Genomic DNA, 20,707 nt, shown 5'->3' with positions numbered 1-20,707 from the left:
TCCCTTTTATGGTCACCAGATTGGTCAAAAGATAACATTTAAAGATCTTAACTGGCTTTGTTTGTGATTCTAGAATCAGGCAACACTTCCTTCCGTAAAAATAAAGTGTTCTGATAAGCTGAGCAGAGGAGGTTGGTTTTATAGACAGAGAAAAACTGAAGAAAGCAGAACCAAAGGACAAAAAGCAGACTGGTTGTTTCAAAGTTACCTTCCTTGTAAGACAGCAGGGAAATAACAATAAACAAATAATTGATTGGTTAACATCAGGTTACTTTTTGTTGTAAGGCAGAGGGAACTTCATTATTATGCCAATTGAAGCTGGCCTGAGATGACACAGGACCTCAGCATGGGTGACCCCATTTTGACTTTTAGTCTAGTCTGTTGGGGCCTGGTGAAGGAGCTTAGTCCAAAACAATGGGCTCCTACAGTTTTCATTTAACAGTATGCATAAGCAAGGCCCCATCTTACCAATGAAGGTGTCAAACCATATTAATTATAGGGCTCAATCCAAGTGTATTCACTTTGTATCTCCAACATACACACACACAAAAATACGCTTTTTCAAACAATACACTCCCACAGATTCCCCCCAAGAATCCACTATGGTTCTCATCCCTGAAGGGTGGATCCCTTAATTGAGGATCACTGGCTTATAAAATCTCCAAAGAAGATCACAGTTTAAAGATGGAAAGACTTTATTCCATGAATAACCTGGTATTCCTCCTGTCTCCCTCAGTCACTCACAGATGTCATGCTTAGTAGTTTTCTCTTGTGCTGTATGAGTTCCTTTCAGGATGTTTTCAAACCGCTCTGGCCTCCTGGTTAGGTGGCACTCACGAGAACACCACTAGGTTCAAACCCAGTTTCTCACTGGCAATATGTAGGTACTAACGCTGAAACCAAATCCTATTACTGACATTTAACCTAATCTTACCAATAACAGCTTGCTAGGGACTTCCAAAACCCATACTATGCATCTGTTTGTGGTTTGAATTGGGATCTGCTTTTCTCTGCTACTGACTGTGAATTTCACGGGTGTTGGAAAGGACTGTACTTGTGATTTGGGCCAGGCTGTTTCAGGGAGCCTGAGGGAAGCTCTCATTTGTGTTTAGCCAAGGTTGGTGACATCAGGTTTCATCAAGTCCTCATATCTATGCACTACATAGAAAGCCTTTAAAAACTCATTAAAGTCAATGCTTCCATCTTTGTTCAAGTCCATTATGTTGGCAAGCTTATTGACTTGGGAATCATCAATAAGAACATTGTAGTGAGAACTAAAAAGTTTCCACATGGCACGAAATTCTTCCATGGAGATCAGGCCTAAAAGAATATAGGAGAAGGTTGTGAGTGTTCATTTTAAGACCCACCTAAGGCAAGGGTTGGGGAACCCACACTGATTAAATAGCCCCAGTTAGAAACTCACTAAACTGCCTAATCATGAAGATACTGAAGGATATGGAAGAGTAAGATCATAAATGTAAGAAACAATATCTCACTTTCAACTACCAAGGGATCCTGAACTTATTCTAAAGCCAGAATGAGCAAACAGTGAAGAAATGGGGACGGGGTTGTGGACTATGAGACTAAATGTGGTATAGAAATGACAAGACCTAAAATAGAAAGGTGAGGTGCATGGAAGGAGGGCAGAGAGGAGGATGACATCAAAGCAGAGGGAGAAGATACCGTGGGAGTCAATAAGAGGATTACAAACAATGGTGCTGCCTTTTTCATAGGCAATCATTTACTTTAATGTGTTGATCATTGATTTTTTTTTTCGGTGTTCAAAGGTCTCTGCATTAGGGGATTATCTGATGAGTTTTTAAAAATTTGAAAATAAGTAATTGTGCATCAAAGCTAAAGGCAGAAGGCCGGGTGCAGTGGCTCACGCCTGTAATCCCAGCACTTTGGGAGGCTGAGGTGGGCAGGTCATCTGAGGTCGGGAGTTCGAGACCAGCCTGACCAACATGGAGAACCCCGTCTCTACTAAAAATAAAAATTATCAGGGTGTGGTGGCACATGCCTGTAATCCCAGCTACTCAGGAGGCTGAGGCAGGAGAATTGCTTGAACCCGGGAGGCAGAGGTTGTGGTGAGCTGAGATCCCGCCATTGCACTCCAGCCTGGGCAACAAGAGCAAAACTCTGTCGCAAAAAAAAAAAAAAAAGCAGAAAATGACTTTTCATAGCTCTTACTCCCCAAAACAGAATCAGATTTCTAGGAATGATTTTTATGGCCATGAGTAACTAAGATACTGAAATGGATAGTAAATCATCTTTACATTTGTGCTGGTGATTTATAAAAAGTTATTTCAGTTTGACTGATGGCTACATAGGCTTCTGTAGGACTCTATGGTCTTGAATACAGAGTCTGCAGCCAAACTGAAATAACAATAATATTAAATGAGTTTGTTTTTCCCCTCAAGTTTCATCGTGTTAGATGAAGAACGAAATAGATAAAATCAGAGTTCTGATTTCAGAGAACCAGATTAGCCTTTGCTTTCTACTACTGCTACCCTATTTTGACTTTTAGTCTAGTCTGTTGGGGCCTGGTGAAGGAGCTTAGTCCAAATCAACGGGCTCCTACAATTTTCATTTAACAGTATGCATAAGCAGGCCTCCATCTTACCAATGAAGGTGTCAAACCATATTAATTATAGGGCTCAATCAAAGTGTATTCATTTTGTATCTCCAACATACACACACACATACGCTTTTTAAATGGACTCATCCAAGTTCATTTATTTACCTGAGTGATCAGTGTCAATGGCATTAAATATGATTTCCAGGTCAGATCTGTATCTGTACAGAGTTTCAACTAGAGTAGAATGAGCCTAAAATAAAGATTTTCTAAGTGTTAGAACATATTGAATTCATGACACTGATCGCTTTTAGCAAATGTAACAAACAGAAAACATCATCAACAATTGAAATGATGTGATTTAGACAGAAATCTGAGAAGGCCAGCCTTCCCTTGGAGGCCCCACCCTCTTCATTCAGTCTGTGATCCTTAGGGGACAGGGCCAAAATGAATAAGGCAGCAGTAACTAACACAGCCACCATTTACAGAGAACTTTATGTGGATTATTTCATTCGGTCCTCTACAACAAGAAGGAACAAGAACAGAACTATTATTATGTCCATTTTACAAATTTGAAAACAGGGAGATAAAGGAACTTTCCCAAGGGTCACAGAGCTGGTGAGTGGGATTTAAATCTCGGCTGCCTGAAGCCAAGGCCTGTGATCTTAGTCATCATGGTAAACTGCCTCTGAAGTGACGTCAAAAGCCTCCTTCCTGGGGATATTTTAGTCTCTAACCTACCTTTACTTCCCTTCTCTCTGCTCTTAACGTCTCATCTTCGCTGCAAATGATCACCCAAGTCCTAGCTCCAACCAGCTCCTTTTCAGCTCAATGTCATATTTAACTGCTGATGAATTGTTAACTAATAAGTATGGGGATCTGATAAATCTCCCTGATATTCACATTCTAAGAAAAGATTCTACATTTCAAAACTCTTTCAGACATATTCTGGGTCATGTCAGCAAGTCTGTACGCTCAGGCTTAACAAGCAATATATTAAGTATTGGAAATGGTATGTTGTATAAAAGCATGGATGTCAGGCCAGGCACAGGGGCTCATGCCTGTAATCCCAGCACTTTGGGAGGCCGAGGTGGGCAGATCACTTGAGGTCAAGAGTTCAAGACCAGCCTGGTCAACATGGTGAAACCCCATCTCCACTAAAAATATAAAAATTAGCTGGGTATGGTGGCAGGCGCCTGTAATCTCAGCTACTTGGGAAGCTGAGACAGGAGAGTCACTTGAGCGTGGCAGGCAGAGGTTGCAGTGAGCTGAGATTGCACCACTGCACTCCAGCCTGGGCAACAGAGCGAGACTCCACCTCAAAAAACAAACAAAAAGCATGGATGTCATATCTCCCCTTCTGCTAGACAGCACTTACAAAAAAAAATCCAGTATTTGATGTGGACTTGCTTGTGGAAGCTTTTTCTTTTTTCTTTTTACTTATCCTGGGAACACACAAATTTGCTGAACAGACCACAGTGTACCTGGGAGATTCCCCTTCGGCTTTTCCTAAGACTGCCACTCCATCTATTAGATTATCCCACTCCCAGCTTCTCTTTTTTTGAGACGGAGTCTCGCTCTGTCACCCAGGCTGGAGTGCAATGGTGCAATCCTGGCTCGCTGCAACCTCCGCCTCCTGGGTTCAAGCAATTCTCCTGCCTCAGCCTCTTGAGTAGCTGGGATTACAGGTGGGCACCACCACACCCGGCTGATTTTTGTATTTTTAGTAGAGACGGGGTTTCACCATGTTGGTCAGGCTGGTCTCGAACTCCTGACCTCGGGATCTGCTCGCCTTGGCCTCCGAAAGTGCTGGGATTACAGGCGTGAGCCACTGTGCCCGGCCACTCCCAGCTTTTCAAAGGACTAAGTTATGTTTCACCCTGGCCAGGTTTTAGCTGGGGCTATGTTTCACTTGCCTCTTGTACAGGTTTTTCAATGCGGATATTCTGGAAGCTGGACATGTATTCAACGTTTCCATTTTGGTCTATGTTTACCAGATTCGAACTGAGGGATCTCCATGGTAAGTTCAGCCCCAAAATGTTCTCCATGCAGAAAGCCCACTGGCTCACAGAAAGTTTTCCTAACAACAACAATAACAAAGCCCAAATGATTTGTTAAAATATGATTTTAAAGAATGCAACCTCCTTGGGAGAGCCAGGGCAGCATGGGGCCAGCTGCTCTCCCTCATAATTTATCCTCCCAGGCCCTGCAGCCCTGAAGGAGAACTAACTCAAGGATATCTTCAGTGTTCCACAGATCATGTCCTTCCTGTCACCTGTAAGAAATCAGACTTTAGGTGTTAGATTTTTTTTTTCCTTTTTTTGATTAACAAAGTAAGGTATGCTTATTTATTTATTTTTTTTTTTTGAGAAGGAGTCTGGCTCTTTTCACCCAGGCTGGAGTGCCGTGGTGCCATCTCAGCTCACTGCAAACTCCGCCTCCTGGGTTCAAGTGATTCTCCTGCCTCAGCCTCCCAAGTATCTGGGATTACAGGTGTACGCCACCATACCCAGCTAATTTTTTTGTACTTTTAGTAGAGATAGAGTTTCACCATGTTGGCCAGGCTGGTCTTGAACTCCTGACCTCAAGTCATCTGCCCACTTCAGCCTCCCAAAGTGCTGGGATTACAGGTGTGAGCCACCATGCGCGGCCTAGGTTTGCTTATTATAGAAGATTTGAAAAACACAAAAGAATACAAAGAATAAAAGATGTATTATTCACCTGTCATTTCACAACTAATATTCTTTTCCTCCTAATATATGTAATTTTTCAAAACACAAATATCTTTATTACATATAGGCTGTTTCTATTTTTATGCGGATATCCATTTGGCCCAGCATCGTTTATTGAAAAGACTCCTTTGCCCACTGCTCAGCAGTGGGACCTTCAAGTGTCTGTATATGCGTGAATCTGTTTCAGGATTCTCTACTTGCTGCCATTGTCTATATGGCTATTCTTGTGCCAATTGCATACCATTCTAATTCCTGTACTTTTATAATAGATCTTGATATATAATAGGGAAAGTCTTCCCACCTTATTCTTTTTCTTCAGGAACATCTTGGCTATTTGGGGCCTTTTGTAATTCCACATGACTTTTAGATACAGATTCTCAAGATCTACTGAAAAATCCCCACCTTGGGATTTTGACTGAGATTGCATTGAAACTATAGCTCAATTTGGGAGGAATTTGTATCTTGACAACTTCAACCCTTATAGTCCTTCAACACAGTAATACCCACCCGTTTATTTCAGTCCCCTTTGATTTATCTTAATAATATCTTAGAAATCTCATACCTCCCCCGTCTCTACTAAAAATACAAAAAATTAGCCAGGCATGGTGGCGGGCGCCGGTAGTCCCAGCTACTTGGGAGGCTGAGGCAGGAGAATGGCATGGACCCAGGAGGCAGAGCTTGCAGTGAACCAAGATCGCGCCACTGCACTCCAGCCTGGGCGACAGAGCAAGACTCCGTCTCAAAAAAAAAAGAAATTTCATACCTCATTCATTAGGTTTCTCCCACAGTACTTGATTATCTATTGTGAATGGTATCTTTTAAGATTTTTGTTATCTAAAAGCTAATTGCTGGCTACCCCAGCTATCAATTTATTCCCACTTAGCTCCAAAACTAGTCTTTTTTTTTTTTTTTTTTTTTTTTTTGCACGTTTTGTGATACTAGAGCTGGACCCTGTAATCATTTCCTCTTTGGCAGCTCGTATAACGTTAGTCTCTGTTAGTAGACAGTGCAGGAAGAACACTGCAAAGAATAGCAAAAGAAAAAGCTTTTCTTTCTGGTTCTGGTGTGCCTTGCTTCTTGTTTCTACAGCACTGCATGGTTAGCATGTGTGGAAAATGTAGCGGCACCCACCTTCTAGTAAATTTCACTGACACCACAGCCCATGGCTTCCTCGCCATTAGTGTGTGGGAGACGCGGCGGTGCACAGCCCAAAGAGAGTCTTGCTGGCACCTCAGTGGGTGGCTCCATCCTCTCCAGTCCTGGCCCACCAGCCGGAGACCCAACTGTAACTTGAGGCACCTCAGTGAACTTCTGCCCTGTCCAGCGGACCATAGCCACATCCTCACCAATGAGGGCTTGATCTCATCTCTTGATTGGGAGTAGGGGGTCCCTTCCAAGTTTTTCCTTCCTTGGGTCCTCTCTCTCAGCCTTAGACAGCAGCTCCTCCCTACACTTGCACTGGTTATTTGTTTTTTTTCTCTCTCTCTCTCTCTCGCCATGGTTTCGTCAACTTCAACAGTTCCCTCAAAGAACCATTTTTTGGCCGGGCACAGTGGCTCATGCCTGTAATCACAGCACTTTGGGAGGCCAAGGCAGGTGGATCACCTAAGGCCAAGAGTTGCAGACCAGCCTGGCTAACATGATGAAACCTTGTCTCTACTAAAAATACAAAAATAATTAGCTGGGCGTGGTGGCATATGCCTGTAGTCCCAGCTACTCGGGGAGGCTGAAGCAGAAGAATTGCTTTAACCTTGTAGGCGGAGGTTGCAATGAGCCAAGATCGTGCCACTGCACTCCATCCAGCCTGGGTGACAGAGGGAGACTCCATCTCAAAACAAAACAAAACAAAAACAAAATTTTTTTTTTTACTTTGTTAATCATATCTTTTACATTTAAGGTTATCATCAATGCCTCTCTAATTTGCATCCCATAAATTCTAATACATTGTATTTTCATTGTCATTCAGTTTCAGCAATCTAATTTCCATTGTGATTCTCTTTGAGCCAAGGATTATTTCTTTTTTTTTTTTTTTGAGACAGAGTCTCGCTCTCTCTCCCAGTCTGGAGTGCAGTGGCGCAATCTTGGCTCACTGCAAGCTGCGCCTCCTGGGTTCATGCCATTCTCCTGCCTCAGCCTCCCGAGTAGCTGGGACTACAGGCACCCGCCACCACGCCTGGCTAATTTTTTGTATTTTTAGTAGAGATGGGGTTTCACTGTGTTAGCCAGGATGGTCTCCATCTCCTGACCTCGTGATCCACCCTCCTCGGCCTCCCAAAATGCTGGGATTACAGGCGTGAGCCACCACGTCTGGCCCGAGCCAAGGATTATTTCTAAGTATATTTCTCATTTCCAAGCCAAAGGGTGACTTTATTACTATCTTATGTTACTGAGTTGTATATGTCAGAGAATTTATTCTGTAATGTTTCCAATTCTTCAAAACCTATTGAGATTCACTTTATGTTCCAGTGTGTGGTCACTTTTTGTAAATGGTCCATTTGTGCTTGATAAGAATATGCATTCTGAAATTTGGGTACAGAGTTCTATGTAGTCTTTTAAGAAAAAAGTTTGCTGGCCAGGCATGGTGGCTCACGCCTGTAATCCCAGCACTTTGGGAGGCCAAGGCGGGTGGATCACGAGGTCAGGAGATCAACACCATTCTGGCTAACACAGTGAAACCCCACTTCTACTAAAAATACAAAAAATTAGCTGGGCGTGGTGGCACACACCTGTAGTCCCAGCTACTTGGGAGGCTGAGGCAGGAGAATTGCTTGAACCTGGGAGACGGAGGTTGCAGTGAGCTGAGATCATGCTACTGCACTCCAGCCTAGGCGACAGAGCAAGACTCCATCTCAAAAAAAAGAAGAGTCTGCTAATCTTTTATCTGTTTGTTCTTTTAGTTCCTGAGAGAGGAGTATTAAAACCTCCCTCTATCGTGGTAGATTTTTCTACTTCTACTTTTTATTCTGTCAATTTTGTTTTGAATAGTTTTGAAGCTATATGAATAAGTACATACACATTTAGAATGGATTCAATTGGCATAATTAATATTTTATCATTATGAAATGTCCTTTTTTATTTCTAGTAATATATACTTCCTTAGAGTCTACTTTGCCTGATACTAATAAAGCTGTCTTAGCTTTGTTTTTGTTAGTGTTTTCATGGTATATGTTTTTCTAAATTTAATTTCCAATGTTTTGTGTATATGATTCTATGGTCTAATTTTGCAACTGTTGAGAAATCTATCAGTCTAATTGTTATATCTTTGTAGCAATATGTGTTTCCTCTCTGCCTGCTTTTTAAAGATTTTTTCTTTGCTACTGGTGCTCTGGAGTTTCACAACAAATGTGTGTAGGTGTGGATTTAACTTCATTTATTCTACTTGAGAATCACTGTTCCTCTTTATGAATTTGAGTCTTTTATCAATTCTGGAAATGTCTCAGCCATTACCATGTCAAATATATGGTCTCTTACATTCTATTCTCTCCTCCCAGTACTCTGAGTAGGTGTATGTTCAACTTCTTATTTTATTGTTCATAACTCTTTTTTTGTTTGTTTGAGACAGAGTTTCACTCTTGTCACCCAGGCTGGAGTGCAATGGTGCGGTCTCGGGTCACTGCAACCTCTGCCTCCTGGGTTCAAGCAATTCTCCTGTCTCAGCCTCCCAAGTAACTGGGATTACAGGCACCTGCCACTATGGCCGGCTAATTTTTTTTTTTTTTTTTTTTTTGTATTTTTAGTAGAGGTGGGGTTTCACCATGTTGGCCAGGCTGGTTTCAAACTCCTGACCTCATGTGATCTGTCCACCTCAATCTCCCAAGGTGCTGGGATTACAGGCATGAGCCACTGCGCCTGGCCTGTTTATAACTCCTAAACTAATTCTTTCTTGAGTAGCGTCTAATCTTCCGTTTAACCCATTCATTATGCTTTTTCTTTTTTTAACAAGCATATTTTCTATCTCTTTGGTTTTTCTTCAAATCATTCCCAAATGCATGTTTCTGGTTCCATATTTCCTTTGAACATATTTATTTGATAATTCCAATATTTGATGTCCTCGGGGAAATAATTGTTGTTTCTGCTGACTCTCACTCATGGTAGTTTGTATCCTTGTTTGTTTGGTAATTTTTGATTGTGAGCTCATGTGAGTTGACCTTAATCTCTGGATACGTGAGTGGCCAAAATTAGGGATGCTTCCCTCAAAGATAAATTTGCATTTGCTTGCCAGGAGTCAGGGAGCATTACAGACTTTGGACAACTTTAGCCACTTTGAGGGTCCAAGCATGATGATGGAAGTCTCAAATTCAGTTTTCCATCTTCCTACTATATTATAATTTAGTCTCAGAATTGATTGCTATACCAATATCAGCATTGGGCCCCAGAAAAATCTAGTCTTTTGTGGTTTCTTGTTGTTCCATGCTCCCACATGTGGTTTCAAATCATCTTTCACGGAAAGTGAAGATGCAGCTGGAAGATTCACATTACTGCGAGGCTGATAAATGCATTAACATTCTACATCCTCCAAAATCTAGCTGTTTGTTAACAAGAAGGCCCTCCAGAACATCTAGTCTAGCATACTATCAGAATAGAGGTTTAGGGCCGGGTGGCTCACGCCTGTAATCCCAGCACTTTGGAAGCCCAAGGCGGACGGATCATGAGGTTAGGAGTTTAAGACCAGCCTGAACAACATGGTGAAACCCCATCTCTACTAAAAATACAAAAATTAGCTGGGCGTGGTGGTGTATGCCTATAATCCTAGCTACTTAGGAGGCTGAGGCAGGAGAATTGCTTAAACCCAGGAGGTGGAGGTCATAGTGAGCTGAGATCGCGCCACTGCACTCCAGCCTGGGCAACAGAACAAGACTCTGTCTCAAAAAAAAAAAAAAAAAAGTTTAATTCAGGGTTGTTGTTAGTTTTCCAAGTTGAAAATAGCTTGCTAAAAGGGAGAAATATGCCTTTTTTGAGCAAATAATGGATATTTTATTTTTATCTCTATTCTTCTTTCTTAGTAAAAATGGAGAACTGAAATCCTAAGGAAGCAAGGAAAATGAAAAGTGATCTGTATGTAACTTGGTGTGTTAAGAAATGGTAAATGTTATACAAATTTGTTACCTGATTTTCTGTGGTCTTGAAGTTGGAAAGCACGAGTAAGGTCACTTTTTCGTGAAATCACTCTCTCTCTTAATATCTTGATGGCGCTGTTTTCCATAGTATCCACTCTGCAAAGAAAACAATAATTAGGTAAAAGTAACATAAATCATCCTGTTGTGTTTCATTTTAATGTGCAATATTACTATTTATGAATTTTTACTTTAAATGAATTGCCCAGATTCTCACATATCGCTACTAGATGGTAAATATATGCATATGTATATGTATGTGTATGTGTGTGTGCATGCACACATGCATTTCATGCAGTTTTAAAAGGATTACAAATAGTATTTTCTTTTGAATGTCAAAACTCGCATGAACAATCATTTGAAAAGAAGGAAAATAAAGAGGAACTTACTATACCAGATATTGAAATTTATCATTAAATCACTGAGATAAAACAACAGATATTGACACAAGAGAAGACTAATACATGAGTAGAACATAATAGAAATTTCATAAACAAAGGCCGGGTGTGGTGGCTCACACCTGTAATCCCAACACTTTGGGAGGCCGAGGCGGGTGGATGACAAAGTCAAGAGATTGAAACCATCCTGGCCAAAATTGTGAAACCCCGTCTCTACTAAAAATACAAAAATTAGCTGGGCATGGTGGCGCGTGCCTGTAGTCCCAGCTACTTGGGAGGCTGAGGCAGGAGAATTGCTTGAACCCAGGAGGCGGAGGTTGCAGTGAGCTGAGATTGCACCACTGCACTCCAGCCTGGGCAATAGAGCCAGACTCCATCTCAAAAAAAAAAATTCATAAATATATCAAACTATGTATGGGAATAATATATATAATACAGAGGTATTGCAATTCAGTAGAAAAGGACAATTTTTAAGAAGAGTGCTAGGATAGTTAGCTAACAACCTAGACTTCAACCTCTACCTCAGACCATTTACAAAAATAAATTTTCAAATAAAGGAGGAACAGAGGAACAAAATAGTCACACACATACATATAACGACTATTTTGTTCCTCTTTGTATTTTGTGTGCATGTACACACACACACACACACACACACACACACACACACATATGGCAAAATGATAGATGTAAATCCAGGCATATCAATAATAACATCATATGAGAATGGATTAAATAAAAGGCAGAGATTGTGAAACTGGATAAAACCAACAAAACAAGATCTAACTATATGTTGTTAATAGGAGACACACTTTAGTTTCAAAAATACAAACAGTTTAAAAGGAAAAAGACAAAAAGGAAATTCCATGCAAACGGCAAGCCTGAGAGCTAGAGTGGCATACCAATAGCAGACAAAATGGACTTTAAGACAAAAATTGTTACCAGAGACAAAGAGAGGTATTTTATAATGATAAAACAGTCCATCAAGAAGATGAAGCAATTATAAACACATGAGAACCTAACAACAGAGCTCAAAACTACATGAAGCAAAAACGGACAGAACTGAAGGGAGACATAGACAATTCAACAATAATATTGAGACTTCAATAGTCGACTTTCAGTAATGGATGAAACAACTAGGTGGAAAATCAACATGGAAAGAGAAGACTTGAACAGCACTCAAACCAACTAGACCTCACAAGATATGTATAAAACACTCCACCCAACAACAAGAGAATTACATTCTTCTATAGTACATGTGGAACATTCTCCACAATAGACTCGATGCTAGGCCATAATATAAGCCTTAATAGATTTAAAAGGATTAAGATCAAAGTATCTTTACTTTGAAGAAAATTTAGGATTTATTGAAAGAAATAAATTAATAACAAAGTAATTCGGGAAAATAAATAAATTAAAAATTAACAACAGAAGAAATTTGGGCAAGTCACAAATATGAGAAAATTAAACAACAAAATCTTAACCAATAGGTCAAAGAAGAAATCACAGGAGAAGTCAGAAAATACTTTAAGATGAGTGAAAATGAAAATACAACATACCAAAACATATGAAGTAGTGCTTAGATAAAAATTTATAGCTATAGATGCCTATATTAAAAAAAGAAAAAAGATCTCGAATCAGTAACATAATCTTCCACTTTAAAAGATTGGAAAAAGGCTGGATGTGGTGGCTCACGCCTGTAATCCCAGCTACTTGGGAGGCTGAGGCAGGAGAATCGCTTGAACCTGGGAGGCAGAGGTTGCAGTGAACCGAGATCACGCCATTGCGCTCCAGCCTGGGCAACAAGAGCAAAACTCCATCTCAAAAAAAAAAATAAATAAATAAAATAAAAAATTGGAAAAAAGAGTAAACTGAACCCAACATAAGCAGATAAAAGGAAATAATAAAGAATAGAGCAGTAAGAAATGAAATAGAGAATGGAAAGATAATAAAGAAAAATCAACAAAACTAAAAATTGGTTCTTTGAAACTAAATTGTCAAACTTTTAGAATGTCCAAGAAAAAAAGAAAAAAGACTCAAATTTCTAAAATCAAGAGTGAGAGGGGACATCACTACTGACCTTACAAAAGTAAGAAAGATTATAAAGAAATACTAAGAACAACTGTAGACCAACAAATTAGATAACATAGATGAAAAGGACAAATTGCTAGAATGACACAAACGATCAAAACTGACTAGGAAGAAATTAAAAAACTGAACATGCCTGTAACAAGTAAAAAGACTAAGTAATCAAATGATTCACAAAGACAAGCCCAGAGCCAGATGGCTTCACTGGTGAATTCTATGAAACATTTAAGGAAGAATTAATGCCAATCACTCACAAACTCTTCCAAAAAGAAGAGGTGGGAATACTGCCCACTTAGAAGCTAGTATTACCTTGATACAAAAACCAGATAAAGATCACAAGAAAACTACAGACCAGTATCTCTTATGAATATAGATACAAAATCCTCAACAAAATACTAGCAAATGGCATCCAGAAACATATAAAAAGGATTATACACCATGGGTAAGTGGGATTTATTCTAGGAATGCAAGCTTTGTCTAATAGCTGAAATCAACCAATGTAATATACCATATTAACACAGGACAAATAAACAATGGGGAAAGGACTCCCTATTCAATAAATGACACGGGGATAACTGGCTATTCATATGCAGAAGAATGAAACTGGACCTCTACCTATCACCATATGCAAAAATTAACTCAAGATGGATTAGACTTATTAATAAATGTAAGACCTCAAACTATAAAAATCCTAGAAGAAAACCTAGGAAATACCCTTCTGGACATCAGCCTTAGCAAATAATTTATGACTAAGTCCTCAAAAGCAATTGTAACAAAAACAAACATTGACAAATGAGAACTAATTAAACTAAAGAACTTCTGCACAGCAAAAGAAAATATCAACAGAGTAAGCAGGCAACCTAAAGACTGGGAGGAAATCTTCACAAACTATGTATGCAACAAAGGTCTAATATCCAGAATTTATAAGGAACTTAAACTATTCAACAAGCAAAAAACAAATAGCCCCATTAAAAAGCGGGCAAAGGATATGAACAAACACTTCTCAAAACAAGACCTATAAGCGGCCAACCAACATGAAAAAATGCTCAACATCACTGAACATCAGAGAAATGCAAATCAAAACCACAATGAGATACCATCTCACACCAGTCAGAATGGCTATTATTCAGAAGTCAAAAAATAATAAATATTGGCAAGGCTGCAGAGAAAAGGGAATGCTTATACACCGTTGGTGTAAATGCAAACTAGTTCAGCCACTGTAGAAAGCACTTTGGAGATTTCTCAAAGAGCTAAAAATGGAACTCCCATTTGGACCCAGCAATCCCATTACTAGGTATATACCCAAAGGAAAATAAATCATTGTACCAAAAACACATGCACTTGTATGTTCATCATAGAACTATTCCTAATAGCAAAAACACGGAATCAACCTAGGTGTCCATCAATGGTGGATTGGATAATGAAAATGCAATACATATACACCATGAAATAGTATACAACCATAAAAAAACCAAAATCATTTCCTTTGCAGCAACATGGATGCAGCTGGAAGCCATTATCCTAAGTGAATCAACATAGGAACAGAAAACCAAATGCCATATGTTCTCACTTTTAAGCGGGAGCTCACCATTGGGTACACATGGACATAAAGATGGGAAAAACAGACACTGGGAACTACTAGAGGGGGAGGCAGAAAGGAGGGCAAGGGCTGAACAACTAAGTATCAGGTATTATGCTCACTACCTGGGTGATGAAATCACTCATACATCAAACCCCAGCATCACACAATATACCCATGTAACAAATCTGCACATGTACTCCTTGAATTGAAAATAAAAGTTGAAATTTTTAAAAATCGCAAAAATCACATGACCATCTCAATGCATGCAGAAAAAATTTATGTGATGAAATTCAACACTCTTTCATGATAAAAACACTACCCAAACTAGGCATAGAAAGAAACTTCTTCCACTTGACGAGAGGCATCTACAAAAATACACAGCTAACACCATACCTAATTATCAAAGAGTGAATGCATTCCCTTAAGATCAGAAATAAGACAAGTATATCTGCCCTCACCAGTTTTATTCAACACTGTACTGGAGGTTTTAGCCAGGATGATTATACAAGAAAAATAAAACCAGGATGATTATACAAGAAAAATAAATACAAGGGATCCAGATTGGAAAAGAAGTAAAACTGTCTCCATTAACAGATATGATCTAGGTTATAAAAAATCTCAATGACTCTACTAGAAAAAGATTAAAACTAACAAGTTAATCAAGATTGTACAAGATCAATATCCAAAAATCAATTTTTTTTTTTTTTTTTTTTGAGACGGAGTCTTGCTCCATGGCCCAGGCTGGAGTGCAGTGGCATGATGTTGGCTCACTGCAACCTCCGCCTCCCGGGTTCAAGCCATTCTTCTGCCTCAGCCTCCTGAGTAGCTGGGACTACAGGCGTGTGCCATCACGCCCAGCTAATTTTTGTATTTTTAGTAGAGACAGGGTTTCACCATATTGGCCAGGCTGGTCTTGATCTCCTGACCTCGTGATCCACCCGCCTCAGCCTCTCAAAGTGCTAGGACTACAGGCATGAGCCACCGTGCCCGGCCAATCAATTGTATTTCTATACACTAGAAATCAAGAATCTAAAAATATAATTAAGAAAACAGGCCAAGTGCGGTGGCTCACATCTGTAATCCCAGCACTTTGGGAAGCCAAGACTGGAGGATCACTTGAGCCCAGGAGTTCGAGACCCAGCCTAGGCAACATAGTGCGACCCTGTCTCTACAGAAAATTGAAAAAATTAGCCGGGTGTGGTGGTGCACGCTAATTTTAATGTAAGGCCCAGGAATTTGAGGGTGCAGTGAGCTATGATCACATCACTGCACTCCAGCCTGGGTGACTGAGTGAGACCCTGTCTCCAAAAAAAGAGAAAAGGAAAGAAAAGAAAAACAATTCCATTTACTATAGCAGCAAAAGGAATAAAATATTTAGAAATAAATTTAGCAAAATAAGTCCTAGACTTGTACACTGAAAAGTTCAAAATATTATTGGAGGAAATTAAAGAAGATTTAAATAGAACAATATTTCATGTTCATGGATTGGACAACTTAATATTGTTAAGATGATAATAGCCTTCAAATTGATCTACAGACTCAACATAATCCCTATCAAATTCTCAGCTGGTATTTTTGCAAATTGACAAGCTGATTCTGAAATTTACATGAAAATGCAAGGGACCCAAAATAGCCAAAACAATCTTTAAAAAGAAGTGCAAAGTTCAACTCACATTTACCAGTTTTAAAACTGTAGTAAGTTTGTAAAGTTACAATAATTAGGACAGTGTGGTACTAGCATTAGGATAGACATAGACATAGACAAATAGAATACAATTTAAAGGCCAGAAACAAACCCTTACATTATGGTCAACTGATTTTTGACAGAAGTGCCAAGAAGGAAAGAATAGTCTTTGAGTCATGGTTCTGGGACAACTGGATATCCACATGTAAAAGAATAAAGCTGAACCCTTCCTTCACACCATACACAAAAATTAACTCAAAATGGATCAGAAACCTAAATGTAGGAGCTAAACCTATAAAACTCTTAGAAGAGAACATAGGAATGAATCCTTATGACTCTGAGTTAGGCAATGCCTTCTTAGATACAACAACACCAAAAAAGCACATAAATTGGATTTCATCAAAATGAAAAATGTTTGCACTACAAATAATACCACAGAGAAAGGGATAAGAGATCCCACAGAATGGGAGAGAATGTTTGCAAATCAAATACTGAACAAGTGGCCAGTCGTGGTGGCTCACGCCTGTAATCTCAGCACTTTGGGAAGCTGAAGCAGGTGGATCTCTTGAGCCCAGGAGTTCAAGATCAGCCTGGGCAACATGGTGAAATCCCGTCTCATCAAAAATACAAAAATTAGCCAAGTGTGCTGGCTTGTGCCTGTAGCCCCAGCTACTTCAGAGGCTGAGGCAGGAGGATCAATTGAGCCCCGCAGGCCAAGGCTGCAGTGAGCCATGATCGCCTTTGCCTGGGCAACAAAGTGAGACCCTGTCTCAAAAAATATATATATATATATATACTGAATAAGTGATGTGTATATAGAATAAAGAACTCTTGCAATGCAAAAATAAAGAGTGACAATTAAAAATGGAAAATGTACCTGAAATACAATATTTCTAAAGAAGATGTACAAATGTCCAATAAGCACATGGAAAGATACTCAACATAATTAATCATTAGGGAAATACAACGCAACACTACAATGAGATTCTACCTCACACCACTAAGAGAACAATAAGAAAAAAGAGAGATCAAGCTGGGCGCAGTGGCTCACACCTGTAATCCCAGCACTTTGGGAGGCCGAGGCGGGCAAATCACCTGAGGTCAGGAGTTTGAGACCAGCCTGACCAACATGGAGAAACCTCATCTCTACTAAACATACACAAATTAGCTGGGCATGGTGGCGCATGCCTGTAGTCCCAGCTACTCGGGAGGCTGAGGCAGGAGAATCACTTTAACCCAGGAGGTGGTGGCTGCAGTGAGCCAAGACTGTGCCACTGCACTCCAGCCTGGGGCAACAAGAGTGAAACTCTGTCTCAAAAAAATAAATAAATAAAAAGAGATCATAACAAGAGTTGGCAATGATGTAGAAAACCTGGAATCCTCACACACTGATGGTGGAAATGGTAAACTGGTTAGCTTCTTGGGAAAAAAGTTTGCAAGTTTCTCAAAATGTTAAACACAGAGTTACCATATAACCCAGCAATTCCATTACCAAGTATTTACTCAAGAGAAATGAAACATGTACACACAAAAACTTGCCCATGAATGTTCATAACACCATTGTTTATAATAGCCAACTAGTGGAAACACCCTAAATATCTATCAACTCATGAACGGACAAACAAAATGTGGTCTATCCATACAATGGAATATTATTCACCCATAAGAAGGAATGAAGTACTGATATAGAATACAACATGAATGACCTCAAAAACATTGTGCTGAGTGAAAGAAGCCAGCCACAAAAGACCACATATTGTGTGATCTCATTTATATGAAATGCCGAGAATAGGCAAATCCATAGAGACAGAAAATAGATTAGTGGTTGCCTACGGCTGTGATGGGAGGAGGTGACTGAGAAATGACTGCTCAGTGGGTATGAGTTTTCTTTTTAGGATGGCAAAAATGTTCAAAAGTTAGATAATGGTGATAGTTGCAAAACTCTGTGAACGTACTGTCATTGAATTGTAAATGGGTAAACTTTGTGGTATGTAAATTACATCTCAACGTAGCTGTTAAATTTGAGAATTTGTGTGTGTGTGTGTGTGTGTGCAGAGAGAGGCAGAGACAGAGAAAGAGAAATTTTCTAAACAAAGGTAAAAATCCAAAAATTATAATGAAATTATAAATAAATATGGTATGTTGTTTTCCAGATTGTCCAATGTTATAACCCTTTTGAAGTAGCTATTAAAATTTTAAACATATAAATTCCATAAATTCCACATTGTAAAATCTTACATTAAAAAAGCCACTAAAACTTATGGATATATGTCCACACACACACACACACACACACACACACACACACACACAGAGGATTTTTTCCAGCTTTATTGACATAAAACTATAACATATTTATAACTGGCAAATAAAATTGTATATATTTAAGGTATACAATGTGATGATTTGATATACCTGTATCTCCAGACATCCTCCACCTCTCAGCCCCTGGCAACCACCATACTACTCTCTGTTTCTATGAGTTCAGCTTTTTTAGATTCCACATATAAGTGATGTCATACAGTATTTGTCTGACTTATTTCACTTAGCAAAATGCCCTCCAGGTTTATCCATGTTGTCATAATGTCAGGATTTCTTTTTTATGTTGGAATAATATTCCATTGTGCATGTACAATCAGCCCTCTGTATGCATGGGTTTCCCTTCAGTGGATTTTTTTTTTTTTTTTTGAGACAGGGTCTCACTTTATTGCCCAACCTGGAGTGCAGTGGTGCAATCTTGGCCCACTGCAGCCTTGACCTCCCAGGCTCAAGTGATTCTCCTGCCTCAGCCTCCAGAGTAGCTGGGATTACAGGTGTGCACCATCACGTCCAGCTAATTTTTGTATTTTATGTAGAGATGGGGTTTCACCATGTTGCCCAGCTAGTCACGAACTCCTGGGCTCAAATGATCCTCCTGCCTCAGCCTCCCAAAGTGCTGGGACTACAAGCGTGAGCCACTGCGCTTGGCCAAATTTATTTTTTTTAAAACAGATGGTTGTGCCTGTACTTAACATGTACAGACTTTTTCTTGTCATTATTCCCTAAACAATACAGTATAACAACTATTGACATAGTATTTACAGTGCATTTGGTATTATAAGTAATTTAGAGATGACTTAAAGTATATGGAAGGATGTGCATAGGTTTTATGCAAATACCATGCTATTTTATATAAGTGACTTGAGCATCCAGGGATTTGGGTATCTGAGAGGGCTCCTGGAACCAATTCCCTACAAATATCAAGGAATTACTAGATAGATAGATAGATAGATAGATAGATAGATAGATAGATAGATAGATAGATAGATATGTGATATATCTATATCTATATAATATATAAATCCACACACGTATATCAGTCACACTTTCTTTTTCTGTCTTGATAGACACTTGGGTTGTTACCATATCTTGACTATTGTGAATAATGCCACACTGAGCATGGGAATGCAAATATCTCTTCAAGATACTGATTTCATTTCCTTTGGATATATACCCAGTAGTGGGATTGCTGGATCATACGGTACTTCTATTTTTAATGTTTTGAGGAACTTCTATACCGTTTTCTATAATGGCTGTACTAATCCATATTCCTATCAACAGAGTACAAGCGTTCCCTTTTCTACACTCCCTGGTCAACACTTACGTTTTGTCTTTTTGATAACAGCCATTCTAACTGGTGAGAGATGGTATCTATCTCATTGTGGTTGTGCATTGCATTTCCCTGATAATTAGTGATGTTGAGCATCTTTTCGTATACCTGTTGGCCATTTGTATGTCTTTGGGAAAATGTCTATTCAGGTCCTTTGCCTATTTTTTAGATTGGATTACTTGGTTTTTTTTTTTGCTGTTGAGTCGTATGAGTTCCTTATATATAGGAATGCTAGTTATAGCATTGTTTTTAAATGCGGAATCCTGGAACCAATCTGGATGTCTATCAATTGGATAAGATTTAGTTGCTCCATAACTGTTATGGTGCATGTATACTACAGAATAATATGTATGTACTAAAAAGAATGAGTTAGGTCTATCTTTACTAACTTGGGGTGATGTTCACGATAAAATTTTTAGGGGAAAAATTCAGTTGCAGAATACAGTGTGCAGTGTGATTCTTTCTTAAAAGAATATATGTACGGCCGGGCGTGGTGGCTCACTACTGTAATCCCAGCACTTTGGGAAGCTGAGGCGGGCGGATCACAAGGTCAAGAAATCGAGACCATCCTAGCCAACATGGTGAAACCCCATCTCTACTAAAAAAACAAAAATTAGCTGGGTGTGGTGGCGTGCATCTGTAGTCCCAGCTACTTGGGAGGCTGAGGCAGGAGAATTGCTTGAACCCAAGAGGCAGAGGTTGCAGTGAGCTGAGATCGCGCCACTGCACTCCAGCCTGGCAACAGAGCAAGACTCCGTCTCAAAAAAAAAAAAAAAAAAATGTACGTACAGGCTGGGCGTGGTGGCTCACACCTGTAATCTCAGCACTTTGGGAGGCCAAGGCGGGCAAATCACCTGAGGTCAGGAGTTCAATACCAGCTTGGTC

The 20,707-nt window shown here is 39.5% G+C and overlaps 1 protein-coding gene across 2 annotated transcripts in view; it reads right to left on the bottom strand.

The window, feature by feature from the left end:
• Positions 1-677: 677 nt before the first annotated feature.
• The window catches only part of PPEF1 (protein phosphatase with EF-hand domain 1), a 153,396-nt gene continuing 133,366 nt past the window's right edge, over positions 678-20,707 (bottom strand). For both annotated transcript variants that reach the window (XM_055376684.2, XM_031005700.3), the window contains exons 18-21: positions 10,414-10,520; positions 4,492-4,655; positions 2,744-2,828; positions 678-1,320 (exon numbers count right to left, since the gene is read on the bottom strand). In XM_055376684.2, coding sequence (XP_055232659.1) covers positions 1,109-1,320; positions 2,744-2,828; positions 4,492-4,655; positions 10,414-10,520 — 568 coding nt within the window. In that variant the 3' untranslated portion in view covers positions 678-1,108. The remainder of the gene's footprint in view (positions 1,321-2,743; positions 2,829-4,491; positions 4,656-10,413; positions 10,521-20,707) is intronic.

This window comes from Gorilla gorilla, chromosome X (genome assembly GCF_029281585.2).
Source record: "Gorilla gorilla gorilla isolate KB3781 chromosome X, NHGRI_mGorGor1-v2.1_pri, whole genome shotgun sequence".
Classification (NCBI taxonomy): domain Eukaryota; kingdom Metazoa; phylum Chordata; class Mammalia; order Primates; family Hominidae; genus Gorilla; species Gorilla gorilla.
This window is presented reverse-complemented; position numbering and strand designations above follow the sequence as displayed.